This window comes from Helicoverpa zea, chromosome 29, assembly GCF_022581195.2.
Source record: "Helicoverpa zea isolate HzStark_Cry1AcR chromosome 29, ilHelZeax1.1, whole genome shotgun sequence".
NCBI lineage: Eukaryota > Metazoa > Arthropoda > Insecta > Lepidoptera > Noctuidae > Helicoverpa > Helicoverpa zea.
The window spans coordinates 3,247,842-3,275,838 of NC_061480.1; the positions used below are offsets into that span (position 1 = coordinate 3,247,842).

Sequence of the window (27,997 nt, forward strand, 5' to 3'; positions counted from 1 at the left end):
AAGTAGTACTTAGAAGACACACTCGTAGTAGCACTTAGATATTCCTTAAAAAACTTGAGATATCAATGGATTATTTAATTTTAACTTTTACACACTTTTTGATCTATATCTCAGGACGGGCAAACGTCAACAAAGCTGTCATATTAAAGGTTGTTCTAGATAAAAGGCCTATACAATGATATGTATGACATTGCTATTGGTGGAGTGTACCAGGTTCCGTATATTTGTGTCCATTGTCCTTTATGTTTTTCATATTTATTTGCTTATAAATAAAAGTTTTGTACTTCAAAGAATACATACTGGTTTATTTACTTGCAATTTTTTCAGTTCTTCAATTTGTTAAAAGGTTTGCAAGAAAACTTTCCATTGTCAGATTAAGCGAATTCCTCCAGATAATCGTCAGATTATAAGATGATTACGTTAAGGGTACATAAATGAACCATATATATCTTAATCTGACACGCTCGAGTATTTCAAAATGGCGATTTTTTTTTGCAATTTCAAATAATGGCCACGGGTTTAGGTCACGTCTAAATCGTCAGATTATTGCATAAGAGACTTCGTTTTGGTTCACTTAACACCTCTTTTGATAATCTGACGCGCTCGATATTTTTTTTTTTTTTTCCCATTTTTAACCCTTACCTACTACCACCCCCACCATGGAAACAGTCAGATTAATATACGTATGTTTTCAAAATGACGTAGGACGTGCATGCTATTAATATCTGACGCGCTCCAGTATGTCCATGCAACTGTTTTTTTTTACATTTTTGAAAGTTTATAGCCGCTCCACCCACCGATGAAAGTGTGTGTATGTCAGGACATTTTTTTCTTCTTATCATCTAAGCTTCGCAATCTAATAGGTCTCATTGACGCTCGAGTCACTCCCGATTTAGCACCCTTGCCTCCCCTACTATAAGTAAAATTAGGAGAATCGGGCCCCTGATCTCTTCTCGGTCGTGTCGGATTGTCGTCCCATCGGGTTATGAGAGTGAAGGAGTAGTGAGTGCACCTGTGTCCAAGCAAATGTGCGTGCACTATAATAGTTCCTGCGCAGCTGACTGATCTCCTTAAATGAGAACAGCCGCCGTGGCGTGGACGCCAATATAACCTATGGATAGACTAGTTTCAGACTTACTGGCTTCTGACTACCCGTAACGACTGCCAAGGATGTTCAATGACAGCCGGGACCTACAGTTTAACGTGCCATCCGAAAAATCTGCAGGTTGCTAAGTAACAAAATGAAAGTCAACTTAAGAACGAATGTTTTATTGTATGTAGTTAGTTAGTCGGCATTGCTGAGAACGGCGCCGCTATAGGCTAAGTCCCAGTATTGTTCTACGCGATGGGACTGGAAATGTGCTCGAGCTTGCTTCTCGATCGCGAATACCTGGAGAAACAAGATATGAGATATACTATTTGTATAAACATAACAGTGTATAGAATTATGCAGGTTATTTTAAAGATAATAACAGAGTAAGCCTCTATATTCGGCCTCTTAGTACAAATATAAAAATAAGACACATTCTCAACATTTGAAATCTAAAATGAAAATCTTTAAAATTGTGTTGCTTAACCTTATGATCGGTGGTTCCACGAGCTCTTCCCACTTTGTCACTCCCCATACTACCTCTCAAAACATAGAGTTACTACCGAGTTGCTACCAGCTGCCATTCGTTGCTACCTAGCTGTTACCAAGTTGCTACCTAGTTGTTACCAAGTTGCTACCTAGTTTTAAAAGTAAAGGTGGTGTACCTTAAACTTGATGTCTCCGAAGGCCCTCTGCTTGACGGTGCCCTCCCAGACGAGGGCGCAGGAGTTGGGCACCTCGCTGCCGTCCGCGTCCTTCACAATGTCTTCTTCCCACTTGATGCGGTGTAGCATCAGTCTGCACATATATGAAATCAAATCAAATCTCTTTATTTTCAGGCTGCTTAGGCCCATAGATATATACCTTAAAGACATATAATATTATACAAACATTTAGAAAGATAGATAGATAGAACTTTTATTCACATTAACAATAAAGTAATTTTTGACGTCGTTAAAAAAAAAAAGCTCTCTCCTACACCGGATCTGCTGGAAGAAATTTCGTATGAAATAAGCTGTGCCTTTGTACTATTTTAAAGATGAAAACTTAGATTCTTTTTTTAAATGTTTTAATTTGTCGGCACTGGTTCTCTTTCCAACACATATTAGGGCTCCTCTTCTTTCTCCTTTTCTTCTGTGGGGGGAAAGCTAGTTAAGTGGTAACCGAAAAACTGTGTGGAAACCGGCTGCCATGGTATGGGCATGTGATGCGGAGGAATGAGAGTCATGCTGTGAGGAAAGTGATGAGTATGAACGTGGACGGATATAGTGGAAGAGGAGGTCCAAAGAAACGATGGATGGATTGTGTGAAAGTCGACATGGTTAGAATGAATGTTACTTGTGAGATGACGGCAGATAGAAGATTATGGAAGGAGAAAACATGCTGCGCCGACCACAAATAAACTTGGGATAAGGGCAGGAGGATGATGATGCTAGTTTAGTTATTACTGCCTCGTTGGTCTAGTGGTCGCAAGCGCGGCTGCTGTGCTCGAGGTCTCGGGTTTCGATTCCCGGGTCGGTCCAAAATCGCTTTGTGGGTTTTCTTAAACTTTCACAAAGCAGCCCGTAGTCTGGAAGTTGGTGATTGATTCACCCGTGCATCGGCGAGCACGTAAATGTCGGTCCTGCGTCTGATCTCTCTCCGGTCGTGTCGGATTGCCGTCCCATCGTGGTATGAGAGTGAAGGAATAGAGAGTGCACCTGTGTCTGCGCAAATGCTCGTGCACTATAATATGTCCTGCGCAGCTGGCTGATCTCCTTAAATGAGGACAGCAGCCGTGGACGCCATTATTATTATTAGTTATTTACAGACCTCTTATACTTGTTGTGCTGCTTGGGGCCTCCCTCGACGACCACGACGCAGCAGCCGCGGTGCAGCGCCACGGTGCCCGTCATGTGCAGCTGACAGGCGTTGGCTTCCACCTTGAACTTCGCTGATGCACACTCGAATAGGTCTTTCACTCTGGGAAGGTGGAAAATATTGTGGAATTAGGCGTTGGTTTGCGGGAATTATCCCTCACGCATATGCATAAAAGAGAAGAATTCACGCTAAATATTTTCCCTAGCATTTAATACAGAGAGTTGCTACCTAATTGCTACCAGCCATCATTGTTAGTACTTTAAAAGCTAATTTATTTTCTCGAGACACTTATCTCAGGAACTACTGGACCGATTAAAAAAAAATCTTTCAGTGTTATAAGCTATAAGCTACATTTATCCGGATACTTGAAGAAGTTCCCATGAGACGCGGGTGAAACCGCTGGCGGAAGCTAGTCAATCCCTACTAATATTATAAATGCGAAAGTAACTCTGTCTGTCTGTCTGTCACGCTTTCACGTCTAAACCACTGAACTGATTTTAATAAAATTCGGTACAAAGATAGAGTTGACCTTGAGAAAGAACAAGGGATAGTTTTCATCCCGGACTTTTGAAGAGTTCTCTTGGAAACGCGATATAACCGAACTCTACGCGAGCGAAGCCGCGGGCGGAAGCTAGTCAATTTAAAATAAAAGTAATTTCACCTGTAAACAGCGACATGTACTCCCATAGATGTATCTTCTCTTATTTTCCTATCCACCTGAAATTAAATAAATAAATACTTTTAAAACCACTAGAAAACACGCTTTTATAAATTTATATAAAACCAAAATATAACTGTGTATACTTAGAAAACTCTTTCAGTGTTAGAAAGCCGAGGAAGGAAAGATAGCGAGGCAGGTAGGTACTCACAATCTTTGTTGTGTTACGTCTCGTAAATATGGTCTCACTACAAAAACTTAAACATCTGTTGAACACTTGTCTAATAAAAAATGTGGCTGCGAAACGGACCTTATTTCAACGTCATAATCAGTTTTTTTTAGACAAATGTTCAACAGACGTTAATATTATTTGCCAATCTAAAATGAGGACTAATAAGAACTACTGTTTTGTAATCCTATCACAACGTCTATGTATTTCAATCTGAAAAACGTATAAAACACAAGAACCAGTAATTTAAATACATACCTTTTCTCTTTTCTGGTCTTTAGTGAGAGCTCTCGCTTTGTTGGCTTCGAGATGCGTTTTCTGTCGCTTCGCTATTTGCTCTCGAACTTTCGCCTCGATAGCGGTCGGGTCTTGCACCGCTTCGGTACCTAGAGCCCTCATTAAATTGGATATCCTGGAAAGAAACAGTTTTATTATTTACCTAGCCTTTTTCTAATCATGTTGGACGTGATAATGATGTCTTATTAGCCGTTTATCGGCCACGGCGGCTGCTCTTATATAAGGAGATCAGCCAGCTGTGTAGGACATATTATAGTGCACAAGCATGTGCGCAGACACAGGTGCACTCACTATTCCTTCACTCTCACGAGAGAGATCACAAGCACCACCGACATTAACGTGCTTAGTAACCAACTACGGGCTACTTTGTGAAAGTTTCTAAAATCCACAAAGCGTTTTCGTCCCGACCCGGGAATCGGACCCGAGACCCCGTACTCAGCAGTCGTGCTTGCGACCACTAGACCAACGAAATGATGATGATGATGATGATCACATACCTTAGTTTAGGCTCCGGAGGTGCTTCTAACCCGAGTCTGACTTTCTCCTGCTCCTCTTTCCATGCCTCCCGACGGCTTTGACGGCGGAGTTTCTTTCTTTCTTTCTTTGTCAGAAACACTGGCATGTATGTCGGTTTTAGAGGTTCCGCTGAAAACAAAAATATAAAATTTAAACAAAGTGAAAGTCAGACAAAGTCATTTTTTTATTTGAAACTAGCTGATCCCGCGAACTTCGTATCGTTCAAACCTTCCCTGGACCTCTACAAACATTTTAAAACCAAAATCAGCTCAATCGGCCCAGCCGTTCTCGAGTTTTAATCAGACTAACGAACAACAATTCATTTTTATTTATATATAGATAGATAGATACGTCTATGAAAGCTCTTTCGATACATCAAGCTAGTTGCAAGGTTCCAAAGAGTTGGTCTCATGGAGAAGAACCGGCAAGAAACTCCCAAATAAAAAGGCAGAAATTCATTTATTCAAAGTAGGCTAAAAATCAGCACTTTTTGAAGGTCAATTTTACAAAAGACAGCTCCCAAGAAATGGTGGAACGATTTTTCAAATTGGCCCTGTAGTTTCGGAACTTTTAAGAAAAAAAAACAACAAACAAACAAAAAAATCCTCTTTATTATTTGGTATAGAAAAACCTAATGTTAATCTTTTTTCTCGTTAACTATTTAAATCAAAAACAATAAACTAAGATTTCCCCAAAGCGTTTCTCGGGAGGATATAATTTTAAGTAGTTAATCTACATAATGTTTATAAATAATAATTTTGCTAACTTAATCTACTCGGTTTTGCTTGGTAAAATATTTTATTACAAAAAATGTGTTAAATGAAAAACCCCTCGACCAATTGTGTCCAAACTTCGCATAAACCATCTGATGATGTACTCCTAGCCGATTATCGGCTACGGCGGCTGTTCTCATTTAAGGAGATCAGCCAGCTGCGCAGGACATATTATAGTGCACGAGCATTTGCGCAGACACAGGTGCTGTCACTATCCTTCACTCTCATAGCCAGATGGGACGACAATCCGACACGACCGGAGAGAGATCAGGCGCAGGACCGACATTTACGTGCTCTCCGATGCATGGGTGTATCACCAATTTCTATCTACTAATAACTTAATAGTCCGAACAAAGCCTAAACATTTGGTTTGGATAGGTGAGACCGATCTTGAGTTATAAAATTACAACAAAAAGTGGCATTCATTTTTACATGTATATGTAAAAATGAATGCCACTTTTTGTATATGTAAAAATGAATGCCACTTTTTGTATATGTAAAAAAATTGGTAAAAAAACTTTTAAGTTAAACGGTTTTATCTTATGTGCACTGAAAACTAAAAAATAAAAAAAGAGTTACTTACCTGTCAACCTACGTAGGTGGTCCCGGTCATATTAGACTAAAATAGAAACGTGGGGCCCATTAACTATAGCTGTAGTACTTTCTTCTAGAGGTATAATAGGTGTGGATTGCATCGACTTACTATAATCGTAACTGGAGATTTTGACAATCAATAATCAGCCGTAGCGGCTTAACCAGCGAACGCCGAGCTCATGATCTACCAGAGTATAAAGATATGCTTTGCCATAGGTAGGATTTCAGAGGGCCCCACGTTTTTATTTTAGTCTAATATGACCGGGACCACCTACGTAGGTTGACAGGTAAGTAACTCTTTTTTTATTTTTTAGTTTTCAGTGCACATAAGATAAAACCGTTTAACTTAAAAGTTTTTTTACCAATTTTTTATTTTCTAGTTTTTAGTATTTAATGATAATGCCTACCGAATATTCTTCTTTCTATATATGGTTCAGCAGCGGTGAGGGAGTGCCAGACTCTTACTGACTAAAAACCGTTGTGTTTCGTCATAGGCCTTTTATGTACCACGACCACGGTCACTCTTTCGGACAATCCCGCAGCCCAGGCAGGCCTTGGCCCTGTTGGGCAACGCTGGGGTTGCTGACAGTATTCTACTTGAGTAGCCCTTTCATTTGATACCCATATTGAGGGGGTTGTAGAAAAATATGTAATCCGCCATTTTGTATCGGCGGCCATATTGGATTTACAATGTTATTGATATTACTATATTGTATTGTCATCGGAATTAAAGGTGTGTACCAAATTTCAGATCAATCTGACAACAGGAAGGTACTTACATTTGAATTACTAAATTTGACCCAAGAATAAATAAAACAAACGGGGTGAGCTAAATAAAACCGTTTAAAAATGAATGCCACTTTTTTCACCCGCATCCCGTGGGAAATACTGCCCGGGATAAAATATAGCCTATGTTACTCGGGAAGAGTGTAGCGCCCCAACAGTGAAAGTATTTTTCAAAACAGTTCTGAGTTTCGGAGCCTTTAGGGTACAAACAAACAAATGTTTCTTCTTTATTATATTAGTATAGCAGTATAGATTAATTGTAGGTCATATTAAATGATAAACTTAGTATAAAATACAGTTGACAGAGATATTTATAATAAGCAAGACCGACTTACAGAAAATATTCATAAAAAAATATTATGTCGTGTTTGAAGTGACAAAATATTGAAAACAGACTACATAAGTGAATATATAAATAAATAGAAAATGTTAATAATATACTTTTCAGTGTATATTTGTGTTACGAGTGCAATTCAAAATGGCGACTATGATCAAAATATTGTGAAAAAACATTTTGACAAAATTAACAGTGAAAATCATTTTTTTAATAACTTAAGAGAAAAAAGATATATTGCTGGATATATAGCAAGTAAAAATACTACAAATTCGAGAAGAAATAATTTATTGAAATCCGTGTCGCCCGGTCAAAACGGATATCAATATACATCCGTAAGTTTAAACAACGGAATTCCTCCCGGTTATAATGGCGCTAACAACCCGGGTAAACCCGGATATAATCAACCAAATGCCGGTTGGCCACCCGTCTACAATTCCACATGGTCTAAAGACGGAACCCCGCAGTATCAATTACAAAAACCAAACGGCGTACCCGGGTATACTTATAACACAACTACGGGCGTCGTTTACGTTAATACTCAGAACTTTACAAGTCAAAATGCATTTAAAACTAACGTGACGGGTCAACCCGGATATAATGGAGCTGTTTACCCTAATCAACCCGGATATAACGTTCCTCAAAGACCAGGCAGCAGCTTGACACCGGGTTATAGCAACGGAACACAACAGCCTGGATATAGTATGCCAGCAAGCGTACCCGGTTATAACGCACCAGGATATAATAACCCAGGAAACATACCCGGGTATGTCACGCCAGGAAACACGCCGGGGTATAATGCGCCTGGATATAACGCACCCGGGTACAAACCACCAGAAAATGTGCCTGGATATAACCCACCGGGGTATAACGCACCAGGATACACACCAGCTTTTAACGCACCCGGGTACAAACCACCAGAAAATGTGCCTGGATATAACCCACCGGGGTATAACGCCCCAGGATACACACCAGCTTTTAACGCTACCGGGTACAAACCACCAGGAAATGTGCCTGGATATAACCCACCAGGTTATAACGCCCCAGGAAACATACCTGGATATGTAACACCAGGCAACAGAACCAGCTATAACGCCCCAGGGAATACGCCCGGATATGTCACTCCAGGAAATACACCCGGATATATTGCACCCGGGTACAAACCACCAGGAAACATACCCGCATATATTGTGCCAGGTTATAACACACCAGGTTTTAACGCAACCGGTTATAAGCCACCAGGAAATGTGCCCGGATATGTCGCTCCGGGAAACATACCTGGATATAACCCACCAGGTTTTAACGCAACCGGTTATCAACCACCAGCCAACACACCCGGATACATCGCACCGGGAAACACACCCGGATATGTTACACCAGGAAGCAGACCTGGATATAACGTAACCGGATATAACGGCCAGAATTCAACGGTAAATAAAAGTAAAGTCGCTATGGACTGCAATATGTTATCTTGCGGTGCTTGTCCGGACGGCACAATTATGTGGGGGGGACAATGTCTTGATGAAAACCAACTTGGGGACAATGAAGAATAAAATATTATATTAGTATAGAAAATCTTTCATTCCTCTTTAACCAACCTCTCAAGTATGACTATGAATTCAGGTCAGGCAAGTAACAATGCAACTTTTCTAAGTTTGTATGTACTTTCTAAGTATATCTTGGACACCAATGACTGTGTTTCGGATGGCACGTTAAACTGTAGGTCCCAGCTGTCATTGAACATCCTTGGCAGTCGTTACGTGTGTAGAAATGTTTTAAAACTGATTTGGTAGTAGTAGAAACTATAGATATATCATTGGAAACGACCTTAGGTTTAGTTATCGGCACGAATCTTGAGCTCTGACCTTCACCTGCGCAGAAGTAATTTATTGGGTCCCTGTTGTGGTATGAAGTGAGGCGCGGGAGCGGGCTAATGCGGTGATTGGCCCGCAGCGCATCGCGTCATAGCCGTCACTCGGGATTGGTTCTTTGTTAATAAATCACTTCTGCGCAGATGTAGGTCAGAGCTCAAGATTCGTGCCGGTAACTGTATTACCGAATTTATATGGGATTGTAGCTGTATTTTATTTTTAAAGCATAAGACAGTTTCATTGAATTAAATTTTATCTACATTTCAGGTCTTGCTTGATAACCTTACAGAAGATAAATTTTAATGCTTTGTACAAATATAGTTTTGTCTGTTAACCTTGATAATTAAGTTCTACAGACTTGCCTAGTAACTATACCCCTCTGAAATTAGGCATAAGCAAAATATCCTGAAGTATTTAGTGACCAATTTCGGACAAGCAAACTTATTTGACGAATTTAAGAACTCAGGAAGATAGTTCTCGCCAAACTTTGACTATCTGATCTCCTCAACCCAGTTACCCGGGCTACCCGATACCACTTTGGAAGACTGGTTGTCAGACTTACTAGCTTCTACCTTCTCCGAAATTGTGTTGCTGGCGAGTTTGTTGCGCCACTTCTTCTTCCCAGCAACAACACATAGGAAGTGGTGAAGGGCGGGCGTTTTAGGGGCTGTCTTTTGTAAACTTGACCTTCAAAAATGACGATTTTCAGGCTACTTTGAATAAATGACTTTTAATCAGTTTATTAAATTAATAATCCCTACTAATATATCAATGCGAAAGTAACTCTGCCTGTCTGTTACGTTTTCACGTCTAAACCACTGAACTGATTTTAATAAAATTTGGCACAGATATAGAGTTGACCTTGAGAAAGAACATACGATAGTTTTTATCCCGGACTTTTGAAGAATTCTCTTGGAAACGCGATATATCCGAACTCTACGCGGGCGAAGCCGCGGGCGGAAGCTAGTCTAAAATAAGTATGTTCAAATGACAGTTTGGACCCAAGAACATACGTGGCCTCTGAAACACAGAGGAACCCGTCATGACAGTTACAGTCTTTTTATCGTCCCACTGCTGGGCTGCGGCCTCCTCTCACACGGAGAAGGATTGAGCGTTAGAGCTCTGCCTCACTGAGACGACATGGCGACGTCGCCGGCTACGTATCCAAGCAGTTAATATTGAAATGTATGGAACCTAACTCACTTGGCGACGGTTCCGTCGCCAAATTGGAAGCGTGGCCACGAGCTACAGTTCCCTACGTGGCTTCTGGCTACTCTGGCAGCTTGGCGACTTTGCCTCGGTTGCCACTCAAATGTACACGGTAACGTGCACCTACCTCACTCAGTCGCCAGTGTGGTCGCCAGTCAACCGCCATTTTGGACGCTTGCTTGAAATATAGTACTTATTTGATTTAAAAGAACTGACTGTCGAGACACCATGGCCACTTGACTTGGTGACCTTCGGATGCCAGAAGCAACCAGACCTGCGTCGCTGGCGACGTCGGCATGGCGTCTTGAGGCAGAGCTCTAAATCACCATCGTCTCTCTCGCCCGTCATGACAACGTCATTTTATTATAAGTATAGATGAGTATATCATGTTTCTATGAAATTCTATAAATAACAACAGTAGGGACTATGGACTGACCGCTTGCAAGAATTTATTTATCACTCTGTAGGTAGGTACTATAAATATAAAGCTGAAGAGTTTGTTTGAACGCACTAATTTCAAAAACTACTGGATCAAAGTCAAAGTCAAAAACGTTTATTGAAACTAGGCTAGTTTTTTTCACGTCAAATAATACAAATTTGAATTTGAAGATCGATTTGAAGAATTGACTAAAAGAGTTATATTTTACTGACTTAAAAGAAAGGAGGTTCTCAGTGACATGTATGTATGCAAGTATGTGCACGATTATCTCATGTTTAGCATGAACCGATTTTGATGCGGTATTCAGCATAGTATTTTTAGCCTTAGGAGAAAGTCGATGGATTATGGGAAAGTCGACATGACATAGAAAGAATGTTACTTGTGAGATGATGGCAGATATAATAGATGGAAGAGGAAAACATGCTGCACCGACCACAAATAAACTTGAAATAAATTTTTTTTCTTGATAAGTACTCCCAAAAGTAAACTTACCGATATCGTCACAAATTATGAACCTTGAATAAATACAATAATAATAAACATTTATACTAGGAATTAATTAAAAACAATGACGTAAGAATTCAGTCAATTGATAACTTTAAAGTTTACTCATATTAATTAACCAGAACTATTGTTTTAGATAAATGTACACACTAGCCGTTTTCCCGCGGTTTCACCCGCGTCCCGTGGGAACTACTGCCCGTACCGGGATAAAATATAGCCTATGTTACTCGGGAAGAGTGTAGCGCCCCAACAGTGAATGAATTTTTCGAATAGATTCTGTATTGTCGGTGCTTTTATGGAACAAACAGACATATGTTTCCTGTTTATTATATTCGTATAGATATACACGTTCATATATATAGTACATAGATTCAGTATAGTATATTTGTCGGCCGGCACACAACCTCTGTCATTGATAAATAATACTACCAAATATTGGTAGAATTGTGAACTCAAAAAACTACCAATTTAAAAAGACAATTTAAAAACATACATGGTTATGTAAAAATTGAGAATATACAAGTGTTTTAAAAACTATATAATTAGTATATTAATGTGTGAATTTTAAGTCGCTCCGTGTAAAACACTGGTACTCAGCTGCATCCGGTTAGACTGGAAGCCGACCTCAACATAGTTGGGGAAAAGCTCGGGAGATGATGGTGATGTGTGAATTTTTAAGAAAATGTGATTCTTAAGAAAGTGGAAATAAACCGTACTTGGTTATCTAAAAAACTTACTGCGTTTATATTGGATAAGCAAAAACTAAAATATAAAGGTGAACGAACTTTCTTAAAAAAAATCAGTGATGTGAAGTGATAAATTAACTATCTTTTAATATACAAAACCAAACCTTAAAACAACACTTTCTTTGTAGTTGGGTAAATACATACGGACTTATAAAAAGTGTAAATAAGAAGTTTGAACACTAATAATAAGTGTTAAAAATAGCTGCGTAGCTATAAAAACGTTGTCAACCAAATATTAGTGAAAAGAGTGTTCAAGAAAACTATTGTGTTATAGTGAACATTCATTTAAAAATAAAACAATAAGAATTCTTTTATGAAACCTACATGCTAAAATATACAGTCGAAAAAGGAGGAAGGTCTCAACTCGTCAAAATCTTTTCTAACTGTCAAAAATGATGTTCCCAATATATTTCGTAGTCGGTCTAATAAACCTATTAGCTCAACAAAAGAACTATGGCATCCAAAATCAGGACCCCAACTTCGATATTCGGGTAAGAAGAAATATACCCGGGTCGACACAAGAATTATTTAACCAACATACCATAGAAAACAGTGGGATAACCAGGGAAAAAAGGTATGCTTACTACAAGAAAACAAGGATTAACAATAACTATTATAATGGCAATAATAATTTAATTAACACGGGAAGCTATGAAAATCAAGGATATAATGAACCTAGGAATAATTATAACGAACTTAGGAACAATTATAATGAACCTAGGAACACGTATAACGGATCTAGTAATCTCAGATACAATATTTTCAATCCAAATTATAATATTCCCTTCAACAATACTAGACGTAACAACACCAACAATATTTCAATAAACAACGGAAATATAAGACCGTATATCCGATCTTATCCGTACGGATATCCGCCGGGTTACGGACCGAACACAACACCCGGATATAACCCAACCGGATATAATCAGAATATTGTAAACACACCACAATTTTACAACTATCAAAATCCAAATGGAAATAACTTCGCCGGATTTTACGGATACAGTTCTAATACACCCGGGTATAACAGAATTGTACCCGGGTATAACGTGCCTTTACCATATACTCCTAACAACACGCCTAGGATTAACAATCGGCCTTGGGAAACTCAATTAGCACCATTTCCGACAACACCAACACCTAATGTTGAAATAAACACTGCTATCAACAACAACAACAACAGATTTCAGCCAACCTACAACAATTTTAACAACATACCAACACCGTACGGACAAAACAATAACTCAGGAAATTACACACCTTTTAATACAACACAAAACAGTGGAATAAATACACCAACATTACCAAATACATATGATACCAACAATTTCAACAACACATTCGTTGATAACACTGTTGGTAACATTTCTGTTACTAATTCAACAGTAACAACAACGGAAAAGATTGTTACTTCTTGTGTTATATGTAATATACCTTGTCCAGCATTCATGAAAAGATTCGGGCGATTTTGTATAAGTGAAGATGAAGAAGAATGATTTTTAGTAATATATCCGTTTTCTCGGTTTCACCCGCGTCCCGTGGAAACTACTGTCCGTACCGGGATAAAATATAGCCTATGTTACTCGGGAAGAGTGTAGCTTTCCAACAGTGAAAGGGTATTTTAAATCGGTCCAGTAGTTTTTGAGTTAATCCATGAAAAACAAACAAAAATATGTTTTTCCTCTCTATACTAAATATTATAACTACAGATAATAAAAAAAAATTGTTTGTTTGTTTATAACTTAAAGGTTAAGAAACTCCTGTACCGATTTAAAAAATCCTTCACTGTTGTAAAGCTACTCTCTCCCCGAGTAACATAGGCTATATTTTATCCCGGTACGGGCAGTAGTTGCCACGGGACGCGGGAAAGAGCTAATATATGTATCAAAATATTTTTTTATTTGACTATAATTCGCTTCGCTAACCTTTTTTAGTTAAATCTAAAACCTAAGGTTAGTATTATAAGCTAAACAACAAATTATAGAAACTGAAAATGTTAAGTTTTACCTACAAGTTCTGATTTTAACTAACAGTACACTATTCTAATATTATAAAGCTGAAGAGTTTGTTTGGACGCACTAATCTCAGAAACGAACCGTTTTGAAAAAATCTTGCACTGTTGGGGCGCTACACTCTTCCCGAGTAACATAGGCTATATTTTATCCCGGTACGGGCAGTCGTTCTCACGGGACGCGGGTGAAACCGAGAGCAAACGTCTAGTTGATTAAAATTACTATATGTTCCACCTGTGCAACGTTATTGCGGAAAAAATTATAACATGTTTTAACCATAGTTTTCCTGTTTCTTGTTATTCATAAGATAATAATTGAACTAATTGTTAAGGTAAAATATGTAAGATATTAATTAAGAGAATAATTACTAAAATATTATTGTAAATAAATTAATTGAATCAATTTTGTGATATTCCTCGTTTTATTTACTTCCTTCAACCATACTAATATTATAATGAGGTTTTTAACTATAAAAATCAGGCTCCGAAACTACTGAAGCGAATTGAAAATTTTTTTTCACTGTTGGAAAGCTGTCACTCTTCCCGAGCAACATAGGCTACACCTACTTTATCCCGGTACGGGCAGTAGTTGCCACGGGACGCGGGTGAAACCGCGAGACGGGAAAACAGCAAGCAAGTCCGTCATTATATAGTCATTATTTCTCTCCAGTAGAAAATAACAGAAATAGACTGCATATTCTTTAATAATATTAATTTTCAAGTAAATTCTAGATCTACCGGCGCTATCGCACCGTGCAAATCTCGTCAAAAATATGGATAAAACGACTACCGTCTGACCTTTATTATCCAGTTACGCGTGTTCCGGCCGCGGCGCCGAACCTAACCTCGCGCGCGTAACCAAACCATAGCGCGAGCTAACTCGACCACAACGACATCTATCGAGCCATGAGACAACTCCGACACGGCGGATTTACCGCCCACTGGTGGCGTTTTGAGGAACTAAAACTTTGTATGGACGATTTGTAGGTAATTTTTAAGTTTTTTTTTTTCATTGATAGAATAATTTTCAGTGTTTTGTTAGTATTTTTTTTATTTGGTTTGTTATTTAATTATAGTAATAAATTATTATTATAAAAAATACTGGTTTATTTGATCTACTTTCTCTAGTGTTAGGTAATTTTATTCAATATTGTTTATTTAATCAAATGGAGAGTTTTTTTTTTCTATGAGTAATTATTTAAATTGTTATTTTAATTACAGAAAATAAATGTTAACTATATTTGACATAATATTTATTTTTCTTATTTATATTTTTTTAGTCACAGAGTATCTCAATTGGCAAAAGGCTATGTTAAAAGCTGAAAAAATATAAATAAATAACAAATTATTACTTGACAAATATGCATTTAAGCAATTTATTAATACATATTATGCATTTTCCCGAATTCCATAGATTTTTTTTTGGATTTTTCGATGTACTGTATAATGTACATATAGTGGGCTGGATATGAAACATCATTCATAATTTATATTATTACGTACAAGCTATTTTTCCGCGGCTTCACCCGCGTCCCGTAGCCGAATGGTGACAAAAACTATCCTAAAACCTTCTCCCGGGTCTAAGTTACCTCCCCTCTAATTTCAGCCAAATCGGTCAAGCCGTTTTCATGTTATGTCGTGACAACGGAAAGCGAGTTTCATTTTTTATATACAACATGTAACTTAATTAACGCACATCCTGAAATTAGTTTGTTCAGAATCGTTTACTGAATCTATTTATATCATTTTTAATATAGGTAAATTTTTATCCCAAAAATAATTAAAACTACGGAAATTATTGTCATATTAACCCTGTACAGTCAAAACAAATTCAAATAGACCGTAACTCAAAGTAATAAGACTTCGTGTATTGTCGGCTTTTTCCGTAGTTTCGTTATGTTGTGTCGAGTCGAGCGGCGCGCGGCGCGATATGCGTGCGTAGTAGTATGACCAAAAAGTTCTCCAAGAATTGGTCTAACTAATTTAGTAAATAACAATGCATATATACATGTTAAATTAAAAATTCAGTGTATGTATTATGATTATAACATAATATTCTAATTGGCGTGTTTGAGGGTGTGCGTTAATTACGTTACATGTTGTATATAGATGTATTATTTTTTTACTATATCAATCAAAAAATTAAGTACAATACGTCCAAAGTTTTAGTTCTCCGCAGCGCCACCAGTGGGCGGTAAATCCGCCGTGTCGGAGTTGTCTCATGGCTCGATAGATGTCGTTGTGGTCGAGTTAGCTCGCGCTATGGTTTGGTTACGCGCGCGAGGTTAGGTTCGGCGCCGCGGCCGGAACACGCGTAACTGGATAATAAAGGTCAGACGGTAGTCGTTTTATCCATATTTTTGACGAGATTTGCACGGTGCGAAAGTGCCGGTAGATCTAGTATTACTTGAAAATCTACTAATATAATAAGCTCTATACCTACCAAAATAAACCGATTTCCCGTAAAGAGGGTTCTCATTTCAGATGTTTAGGCTGTTTTCAAACTAAATGTCAGCGTCTATGCATAACGTATCGTAGGTTAGATGTGAACGAAAAAGTGAATATGTATGGAAATAGAATAAACTGCGTAATGTTCGCTCACTTTCAGCGGCTGACAGTCAGTTTGGTTTGAACATAGCCTAATGAATAATTTATTTTGGATTGCAAGGGTAAACTTTCCAAATGGTCCCATTGTCATCAGGTCCAGGATCTGATGATGGGAACCCTGAGAAATCGAGGGCAACTCTCGAAAGTTGTAGGCATGTATAGGGTAGAAACTTTACAATTAGGTATTTGACTGTTAACTTTATAAAACAGTGAAGAAGCAACACTGAAAAGCTATATATATATATAAAAACCGTTTTAGGCGAAAAATTATTTCTAAAAAGCATATGTAGTTGCTTTTTATTATGATTAATTGGAATAAAATTGTACACAGAATGTAATAGCCTATGTAATGGTTCTTCTAACCTACAGACAGACATGTGTTGCTGGGGAGTTTGTTCCGCCACTTCTTCTTCCCAGCAACAACACATAGGAAGTGGTGAAGGGTGAACGTTATGGGGCTATCTTTTGCTGATTTTCAGCCTAATTTGATTAAATGATTCTGATTTTAGATATTATTATAGTTCAACGCCGGGTGGGAAAAAAAAATCTTCGAAAAATTACCTTTTTTGACCACAAAAAATACGTTAACACTAAAAAATAAAACTTAGGCTTCATATTTTCAAAAAAATTGCTACAAAAACACCAAAAAATAGTAGCGTAAAGTTGTCTCACAGCTCGATAGATGGCGTTGGGATCAAGTTAACTCACGCTATGGTTTCGTTACAGAATAGTAGTAAAGTAAAAATTAACTTTTTCAGTTAAAAGAAAATATCAAGTCACACTGCGATCACTAATCCGAATTTTTGATTAGCCACAAGAGTATTTTAGTACTCTGAACCTAGATTTTTAGTAAGACCAGCTTCTGCCAACGGTTTCACCCGCGTCCCGTGGGAACTACTGCCCGTACCGGGATAAAATATAGCCTATGTTACTCGGGAAGAGTGTAGCTTAAAACTGAAGTTTGTTTGTTTGACCAGCTAGTACATACCAGGGACTACATAACCGACTACGTAATTCACTGTTGGAAAGCGGTAAACAGATAATGTTTTTTTTTTTATAAAATTTGGCAATATCGAAATAAAGGTGAAAGTTTGTATGTATGGGTAAATTTCTAGACTCTTGACCCTGTTTCACGCAAAAACGCAAAAATAAAAATATAGCCTCCTTTTAAATATGTCCTTCAGAAAAACCGCTAGAACCAGCTAGTTTTTTTTTTATATTTTTTTTTATATTTCCGCTACTTTTTCTTAAATCTGATAAAACTATAAAATCTAGTAAAATATATTCAAAAAACTTACTCGGAGGCCTCAACTGCTGTGGATGTTCAACCAAGTTAGTAATAGCGGCTTCATTTAAATTGTCCACAATATTATCCTCCCCCACATGACAGGCATCCACTCTCTGCGAGTGTGTCCGCGCGTCTGACGTGTCAGACTGTTCTGATGTCGCGTCTGACGTCTGACGTTTGTGTTCGCGTTCTTCGGGCGTCATTAGGATCACGCTGTCCCACCTGGAATGGGTTTGTTGAAGATTTTAATATGGGTCAAGGTGATTTTTTGATTTTCTGGTAAAAATTGAATTAGAATAGTTTTTTTATCACATTTTGAAAGATTTTTTTACATATTTACATAACATATTTAAACAACTTATAACTATTTAAAAAAAAGAAGGGAAAATCAAAACTAAATATCAAAAAAAAAAAATCCGCATCGCTGTCATCGCGACGAAAAGTCAGTTCAAGGATTGTGTCCAAAAGTCTGACTGCATTGCCACGTTAGATGGCAATGCATATTCTTTGACCGAAGGATAGCCCACAGACTTTGACCTTGGGGTATATACTTTTACTTTAGCCTTTCACTCACAACTCAGTCTTTAGCCTTTCACTCACGACTCAGACTCTAACCTTTCACTCACAACTCAGTCTTTAGCCTTTCACTCACGACTCAGACTCTAACCTTTCACTCACAACTCAGTCTTTAGCCTTTCACTCACGACTCAGACTCTAACCTTTCACTCACAACTCAGTCTTTAGCCTTTCACTCACAACTCAGTCTTCAGCCTTTCGCTCACAACTCAGTCTTTAGCCTTTTACTCACAACTTAGTCTTTAGCCTTTCACTCACAACTCAGTCCTCAGCCTTTCACTCACAACTCAGTCCTCAGCCTTTCACTCACAACTCAGTCTTTAGCCTTTTACTCACAACTTAGTCTTTAGCCTTTCACTCACAACTCAGTCTTTAGCCTTTCACTCTAAACTTAGTCTCTAACCTTTCACTCACAACTCAGTCTTTAGCCTTTCACTCACAACTCAGTCTTCAGCCTTTCGCTCACAACTCAGCCTTTAGCTTTTCACTCACAACTCAGTCTGTAGCCTTTCACTCACAACTCAGTCTTTAACCTTTCACTCACAACTCAGTCCTCAGGATTTCACTCACAACTCAGTCTTTAGCCTTTCACTCACAACTCAGAGTCTAGCCTTTCACTCACAACTCAGTCTTTAGCCTTTCACTCACAACTCAGTCTTTAGCCTTTCACTCGTAACTCAGACTTGATATTTAGACTTACCACTCGATATCAGGCACTCTATCAGAGTCGGGCGTGTCAGCGGCGAGAAGAGCGAGCTTAGTCGCCGACGAGATACCAGTCTTGCGAGCTATTTGGGATATCTCGTTTTGTAGCTTCTCCAGTTGAGCCTGAAACATATAATATGTGTTTTTTAGTGGGTTATTGAAACAATTCGTTTTCTATATAATGTACAATCTTTTAATGTGGGAAGCATTTACAGTTACTAGTTTTACTTCAGAATTCCTCACAAAATTCAATGTTTCAAAAATTCTCATACCAACAAAAGTCCCCGAACATTCCTTCAAGTCTCAAAAATCTACAATAGTCTCCCCATTTACCTAAAATCTATGACTCGCCCATAAAATTAAAACTTACCATTATACATGTAGTTTTGTTTCGAAGAATCGTAGAAGTCGTCGCATGTGGACTGAAGTAACTAAACCTTATTAGGTCGACATTGTTTGACAGATACTCAACCTTATTCCTATATTACCCCTTCAAAAGTCCCCAAGTTCCTCAAGTCCTCATTTCCTCTTAAAAGCTTCCAACTCCCCTAAACTCCGTCTTTTCCCTAAAAATTCGTCAACTTCCCCAAAAAGTCCTTATGCTCCCCAAACTCCCCCAATTCCCCTGCTTGTCCTCCACTCACCCAGGCCGTGGAAGCGCAGGGGGCGGCGCAGACGGGCGTGGGGGGGGGCTCACCTTCATCCTGAGCCGCTCCGCGAGCTGCACGAAGCGGCCGGGCTCGTGGAAGCGCAGGGGGCGGCGCAGACGGGCGTGGGGGGGGGCTCACCTTCATCCTGAGCCGCTCCGCGAGCTGCACGAAGCGGCCGGGCTCGTGGAAGCGCAGGGGGCGGCGCAGACGGGCGTGGGGGGGGGCTCACCTTCATCCTGAGCCGCTCCGCGAGCTGCACGAAGCGGCCGGGCTCGTGGAAGCGCAGGGGGCGGCGCAGACGGGCGTGGGGGGGGGCTCACCTTCATCCTGAGCCGCTCCGCGAGCTGCACGAAGCGGCCGGGCTCGTGGAAGCGCAGGGGGCGGCGCAGACGGGCGGGGGGGGGGGCTCACCTTCATCCTGAGCCGCTCCGCGAGCTGCACGAAGCGGCCGGGCTCGTGGAAGCGCAGGGGGCGGCGCAGACGGGCGTGGGGGGGGGCTCACCTTCATCCTGAGCCGCTCCGCGAGCTGCACGAAGCGGCCGGGCTCGTGGAAGCGCAGGGGGCGGCGCAGCCGGGCGTGGGGGGGGGCTCACCTTCATCCTGAGCCGCTCCGCGAGCTGCACGAAGCGGCCGGGCTCGTGGAAGCGCAGGGGGCGGCGCAGACGGGCGTGGGGGGGGGCTCACCTTCATCCTGAGCCGCTCCGCGAGCTGCACGAAGCGGCCGGGCTCGTGGAAGCGCAGGGGGCGGCGCAGACGGGCGTGGGGGGGGGCTCACCTTCATCCTGAGCCGCTCCGCGAGCTGCACGAAGCGGCCGGGCTCGTGGAAGCGCAGGGGGCGGCGCAGACGGGCGTGGGGGGGGGCTCACCTTCATCCTGAGCCGCTCCGCGAGCTGCACGAAGCGGCCGGGCTCGTGGAAGCGCAGGGGGCGGCGCAGACGGGCGTGGGGGGGGGCTCACCTTCATCCTGAGCCGCTCCGCGAGCTGCACGAAGCGGCCGGGCTCGTGGAAGCGCAGGGGGCGGCGCAGACGGGCGTGGGGGGGGGCTCACCTTCATCCTGAGCCGCTCCGCGAGCTGCACGAAGCGGCCGGGCTCGTGGAAGCGCAGGGGGCGGCGCAGACGGGCGTGGGGGGGGGCTCACCTTCATCCTGAGCCGCTCCGCGAGCTGCACGAAGCGGCCGGGCTCGTGGACGCGCAGGGGGCGGCGCAGACGGGCGTGGGGGGGGGCTCACCTTCATCCTGAGCCGCTCCGCGAGCTGCACGAAGCGGCCGGGCTCGTGGAAGCGCAGGGGGCGGCGCAGACGGGCGTGGGGGGGGGCTCACCTTCATCCTGAGCCGCTCCGCGAGCTGCACGAAGCGGCCGGGCTCGTGGAAGCGCAGGGGGCGGCGCAGACGGGCGTGGGGGCGGAGCGGCACGCGCGCGTCGTGCCAGCGCGCGGCGGCGTCGGGCGCGCCGGTGTCCGACAGCTGCGCGCGGAACTCCTCGCGGCGGAGGGCGCGGATGTTCGCCTGGAAAGCAGAAATAAGAAGGTCCATTTCTGAAGTAAGGCTATGTTCGAGCCAAACTGACAGCCAGTCGCCGAATGTGAGCGGACGTAACGGATGTGGCTTCACATTAGTGCCGTGAAGTCTCGTGAACGGACGTGAATGTGGAAGTAGACGCCACACATTGCCCGATTTGCTATATGACGTAATTCTAAATCCAATATGGCGGACCATCCAAAATCGCGGAGTAATTATTTTTTATGCACTTCCACAATATGGGTATTATTTCTTCTAAACCATAGCCAGCGATAGCAAAAAAAAAATCGGTATTAAAAGCAAAAAAAACTTCTATTCAAACGCTCTAAAAAGAAGAGAATATCTTTTTTAACAAATATTGTAACTATAAACTTACAATCTCATTATATAATATGTCGGAGATAGTCAATAGTACGGTCGCTGAACGAGACGCAAGCGCGCCCTCTGGCGGCGTTTCCGGTGAAACAACAATTTGGCGCGCTTGGCGGAGTCGTGGCGGTCAGCGTGGCGTCCGCGGAGCTCAGTCTTAACGCAGTCTTAGTTCAGTCTTAGTTCAGTGTTCGTTGGAGTCATCGCGTTACTGCCCTACGTCACGTCTAGTGTACCTAATGTTATTGCCTAGCGTTGTAGTACCGTTGTAGATCCAAATGTAAAGTGTCATGTGAACTTAAATTGTAACGGTTCTTCTAACCTAACAGACAGACATGTGTTGCTGGGGAGTTTGTTCCGCCACTTCTTCTCCCCAGCCAAAACACATAGGAAGTGGCGAAGGGCGGGCGTTTTGGGGGCTGTCTTTTGTTCTGACTAATTTGAATAAACGTTGTTGACCTTTTGAGTTCTGAGTTCTTTTGAGTTATCTCTTTGTACGATTACCCTAACTGATGATGACGCCTCCGACATATACTATTTATATAATAAAAAATATGTGATTGCAAAACATATTAATTATCATAATTATCATAAAATGTCACTCACCTTCAAGGTAGGAGCAACATGAGTGAGCTGCACTCTCTTGCCGCTGGTGTCCACGGTGCGACCTTCTCGGTCCAGGATGAGGGGGGCGGGACCACTGCCTGCTGTGCTGCTCAACGCGCCACCTTCACGCATATGGGGTTTACCGTTTTAGAGTTATTCGAGGTCATAAAAATTTCAAGTTGGTTAAAGCTTAATTTGACTGCCACACTCAGAGTCGTTTAATGATTACTTAAGTCACTCCTTAGTGACGGAATGTCATACAAATCCTTCACTAAGGAATGGCTTAAGTAACCATTAAATGTCTCTGAGTGGGGAGGTAAGTAGTTTAACTTTATTGAAGAAAATGTCATTTCAATTAATTGTTTAACTTTAAACTTAAGTACTGAAAAGTATTTTTTATAGATTTATTTTTTATATTTGTTATGTATTGCCAATTGCGCAGCTTAATACATAAATCAGTCTAATAAAGCAGGTATATGGTTGCCCACCCCCGTCAGAATCGGTGACCAATTTTTGTAGAAGCAAAAAAAAACGTTTGTTGTATGAAAACCCCTAAGATGTTTAAAGAGATTTCAGTATTTGTTATCATAGCAGCAACAGAATTAAATCATCTGTGAACATGTCAACTTATTGATAGGATCCACAAATGACCCTTTGGGTACTGAACCCTAAAAATAATTTAAGCAAGTATTAAAATGTATTTAATCGAGACAAATGTACCCACCAGCCAATTTCCTCTGTATCCTGGCCTGCAGTTCAGCTATCTTCCTCTGCTTCTCCAACTCTTCCTGACTGAGAGCGTTCCCAACTGAGGACATAAAACATATCATCTGTATTAACTACTAATATTATAAAGAGAAAACATTTATTTGTTTGTACCCTTCGTTTGACGACCTCTGTGGCGCAAAGGTCACCAAGCCGGACTGCCAATCTGAGGTCCCGGATTCGATTCTCGGTTCGATCGACATTTGTGTGATGAGCATGCTTGTTGGCCGTGGTCTGGGTGTTATGATATGTATTTATAAATATGTATATATGTAGCTATATGTAGTTTATCAGTTGTGTACCCATAACACAAGTTAATAAATAACTTACCCTGGGGCTAACCGACCGTGTGTGAAAAGGTGTTCCGCCATTATTTTTTTATTTATTATTTATTTATTTACCCTAATGGCTCTGAACGTATTGAACCGATTAGAAAAAAAAAATACACTGTACATAAGGATAGTACATAAAAGAAAGTACATAAGGGGCATTAGGGTAGTACATAAGGGGATGTACATGAGAATATACATAAGAGTAGTATATAAGAGAGTACATAAGGGTAGTACATAAGAGAGTTCATAAGGGTAGTATAAAAGGGACATAAGGGGCATAAGGGTAATACATAAGGGAGTAAATATGGGTAGTACATAAGGGGATCTTCATAAGAAAGTTTACATATAAGGGAGTACACATAGGGGTAGCACATAAGGGTATAAGCATAGAACATGAGTCCGTAAGTGAATATACATATAATAATGGCGTCCACAGCCGATTTCAGCCACGGCGGCTGTTCTCATTTAAGGAGATCAGCCAGCTGCGCAGGACATATTATAGTGCAGGCTCATCAGCTTGGACTGCGGTGCACTCAGTATTCCTTCACTCTCATAGCCCGATGGGACGGCAATCCGACACGACCGGAAAGAGATCAGGCGCAGGACCGACATTTACGTGCTCTCCGATGCACGGGTGAATCAATCACCAACTTCCAGACTACGGGCTGCTTTGTGAAAGTTTAAGAAAACCCACAAAGCGATTTGGCCCGACCCGGGAATCGAACCCGTGACCTCGAGCACAGCAACCGCGCTTGCGACCACTAGACCAACGAGGCAGTCAGTATACATATACATATAAGAGAACTAGCTTTTGCCCGCAACTTCGTTCGCGTGGAATAGTGACTACCAGCAGATTTTTGATTTGACCAATAGATGGCGCTATATGTCCGGAATAATTTTATTTTTATTTTTTTTTTGTAATAAAAACTATCCTATGTCCTTTCTCAAGTTTCAAACTATGTCTGTACCAAATTTCACACAAATCGGTTCAGTAGTTTAGGCGTGAAGAAAAGACAGACAGACAGACAGAAAGACAGAAAGACAGACAGACAGACAGACAGAGTTACTTTCGCATTTATAATATTAGTTTGGATAAATGAAGGCAGTACCTACATAAGAGAGTACTTAAACAGGCGTAATACTTCAGAGTTTTTGTAGCGGGAGTAAATGGGGACAAATAAATGTCTCATCACAGGTTAATAAGGGGATGCCCACAGTGCCCACTATGGCAGATCCTTGCGGCACACTGGTACTCAGCAGCATCCAGTTAGACTGGAAGTCGACCCCAACATAGTTGGGAAAGGCTCGAGAGATGATGAACTTTTGAATGGAGTTACTTACCTCGTTGGTCTAGCTGTCGTAAGTGCAGCTGCTGAGCACGATGTTTCGGGTTCTATTCCCGGGTCGAGCCGAAATAGCTTTGTGGGTTTTAGAAACTTTCACAAAGCAGCCCGGAGCCTGGAAGTTGGTGATTGATACACCCGTGCATCGTGTCACACATGCTTGTGCACTATAATATGTCCTGCGCATTAGGCTGATCTCCTTACATGAGAACAACCGCCGTGGCCGATAATCGGCCAAGATGGCACTTACCAGGCTTAGAATACAGCACAGGTTTAATGACGCTGGGCGGTGCAATGGAGCTGGTCTGCTGCACTTGGACCTTCAACTGTTGGGCTGCTGCAGCGGCTGCACTCACTCCACTCTTGTCTCCTTTCATGGCTAGGAGGGCACGTTTGCGTTCTTCGATCTCTTTTTGGGCGTTGGCCATCATTAGCTGGAAGTGGGGGGGGGGGTGATTAGAAAAGATAAAATAAGTGATTAGATAATTTTGAAAAATGTCTTGCTAATATTATAAACGTGAAAGTTTGTAGGTATGTGAAAGGAAATGAAACTGGGTGGATTTTGATGTAACTGGGCTGTGATTGTAGCTTATGTATCAGAATAGTATAAAGGCATTTAGTGGCCCACAATGTACTTCGCTACAAATAAAGTCCACCATTTTGTTTAAAAAAATGTGATAAATGAAGAACCGCTCTATCTAAAAAAACTTTACAGAAGCTGGTTATCTACAAAATGGACAAAACTGGCTTATTTTTTTTTATAGTGGCAACACTGTCAAGGTGCAGGAGATAAAGCCTGGCGACAAATAGCCAAACAGTAGTCTTAGTAAGAAGGTCACGTTTTACCTTTTGAGAACGCTAAAAATGGAGCAGCTTCCAAAAAACTGATTAAGCGGCTACTGCAGCCTAATATACTTATGGCAACATACCTTAATCCGATCAGCACTCAGCACAGCCATCTTAGACCCCACCGTCTCCCCCTCAGGCAGCACAGAGGGCACATCAACTCCATTCTTCTTCTCTTCTTTCCTATCATCTTTCGACTCCTTCTCATCATCATGGCGGGAACGCTTCACCTCCTTTAATTAACAATAAAATACTATTACTATTACAGCCTTTTTATCGTCCCACAGCTGGGCACAGGCTTCCTCCCACATGGAAAAATAAAATAAATAACCTTTTGTGGATAAGTATCAAAAACCGGCCAAGTGTGAGTCGGAATCGCGCACGAAGTGTTCTGTACCATTATTTAGAAAACGAGCAAAAGTCACGTTTGTTGTATGGGAGCCCCACAAAATATTTATTGTATTCTAGGTTTCAGTGTTTGTTGTTACAATAACAACAGAAATACATCATCTGTGAAAATTTAAACTTTCTATCACAGTTCATGAGATACAGCCTGGTGACAGACGGACAGAGTAGCGAAAACTATAGGGTCCCGTTTTACCCTTTGGGTATACTTATCGGCACGAATCTTGAGCTCTGACCTACATCTCGATCTAGAAGTGATTTATTAGCAAAGAACCAATCCCGAGTGACGTCTATAACGCGATGCACTGCGGGCCAAATACTTCTGCGCAGATGAAGGTCAGCGCTCAAGATTCGTGCCGATAACTATACGGAACCCTAAACATCTTAAGCATCATCTTCCGAACCTTTTTCCCAACTACATATGTTGGGGACGGCTTTCAGTCTAACCGGATGCAGCTGAGTACCAGTGTGCCACAAGGAGCAACTGTCTATCTGATCTCCTCAACCCAGTTACCCGGGCAACCCAATTCCCCATATCTTACCTTGTCTCTGTCACCAGAGTCATGCTTGCGTTTTTGAGACTTGGAGCTGGAGATCAGCTCTTGGGCTAAAGCGATGACTTTGTCTGCGAGTTTACTTGCTTTCTTTGAATCGATGTGAGCCGATATCTTGTCGATTATTTTTCTGCGTTCATAGCTGGAAGGTTGTGAAAGTTTAAGTTAGATTTTATTGAACTTACAATAATACTCTGGGTATTATTTGGCCTACACTATTTTTAAAAGGAATTTATAGCAAAATCAAATCCTGGTGGACCTTTGGTCATAATTAGCAATTGTCAATTCTTTCAGCCTTACTTATAAACGTGAATTAAATAATAAGTAATACTTAAGGGCTGTTTAAGAAAATTCTTACTAATAAACGTTGCTTAAGCATGTCTTAACTAACATTTAATCACTACTCAAGACTTTAAGTGGTTATTAGGTAAAATGTTGCTTAGAAGGTGATTAGAGATTTTTATAAGTAAAAGGGTTCATCTCGATTTAAAAAAGGTATATAATAATATAATTTGCAACGATGGTCTGCCAACTGATCTAGGTGGATTTTAAAACTGGTTTAATATTATTATGTATAATACTATAATAGTATAGACTATTATTAAGTTAAATATAGGTTTAACAGGAAACTGATCCCATTATAGGAGGGGAAATCCTTTTATCCTTTATATTAGTTCTATGAAAGTAACTTTGCTGCTTTTAAAAAACAAAACTATGGAACCAATTTAAATAAAACTTGCCTGAGAAAGGGCATAGGCTACTTTTTACCTTGGTGAGGGATGTAAGCTAGTATTTTTGTGAAAATAACAATAGCATGGAATTTTCGTAAATACATCAGCCAACCCTGTTGGTACAAAGGTTACTATGCCGGACTGCCAAACAGATTGGCCCCAGGTTCGATTCCCAGTATGGTCAACTTTTGAATGGTGAGATTATTTGTTGATCTGGGTGTTATATCTATACTTGTTAATATTATAGTAGTTTAGTTTAAAGTAGTGAAAGGATAACATATAATTATGATTACATGTAAATATTTACTTGTTTGTAGGTCAGTGGGTCGTCTTAGGCCTTCAATTGACCTTTTTAAAGCTTACAAAGTTTGTAATAATGCTTGTAAAGCACGTAAACTTTAGTTTTTTTACATAATTTTACTTACCCACTAGAGAGACATGATGAAACGGTAGATAGCAGCGAACTATCGGATTTTCCGATAGTCCTGTATATTGCGCGGTCGAGGGAAGACCTAAGGTCCTCAACCTCCCGCCTAGAAAGCTGTAAAGCCATGATAATCACAAAATTCACACAAAACTACGCACTTATAGGTTATGTCACTAATTTCTACTTTTAACACAAGCTTAGATAAAATAAATGGATATTATGTCAATATTTAGTGTTTTGACGAAGAATTGTGATGTATTTTTCACATTTTAGTTGGAATTAATAAGAATTTTCGTCAATTTTATATTGCAAATTCGCACTGACGTAAACAACGACCATAGAGAACGGTGTTGT

The 27,997-nt window shown here is 40.7% G+C and overlaps 1 protein-coding gene across 1 annotated transcript; it reads right to left on the reverse strand.

Moving 5' to 3' along the window:
* Positions 1-1,253: 1,253 nt before the first annotated feature.
* On the reverse strand, positions 1,254-27,995 carry LOC124644029 (U4/U6 small nuclear ribonucleoprotein Prp3). Its single transcript, XM_047183205.1, has 15 exons — positions 27,642-27,995; positions 26,474-26,627; positions 25,610-25,759; positions 24,931-25,114; positions 22,965-23,048; positions 22,241-22,362; positions 21,068-21,253; positions 19,092-19,219; positions 17,826-18,037; positions 4,632-4,779; positions 4,096-4,249; positions 3,612-3,667; positions 2,903-3,052; positions 1,756-1,888; positions 1,254-1,390 (listed from the first exon to the last, which is right to left on the reverse strand). Exons 1-15 carry the CDS (start codon positions 27,767-27,769, stop codon positions 1,286-1,288), a joined length of 2,094 nt encoding a protein of 697 aa, XP_047039161.1. The 5' UTR covers positions 27,770-27,995; the 3' UTR covers positions 1,254-1,285.
* Between the last annotated feature and the right edge of the window lie 2 nt (positions 27,996-27,997).

Coding starts and splice junctions, on each gene's coding strand:
- LOC124644029 (XM_047183205.1), bottom strand. CDS start 27,769: ATGGCTTTACAGCTTTCTAGGCGGGAGGTTGAGGACCTTAGGTCTTCC. Junction 26,628..27,641: donor TCATCATGTCTCTCTAGTGG/GTAAGTAAAATT, acceptor ACAACCTTCCAG/CTATGAACGCAGAAAAATAA. Junction 18,038..19,091: donor AGAGTGCCTGATATCGAGTG/GTAAGTCTAAAT, acceptor AACCCATTCCAG/GTGGGACAGCGTGATCCTAA.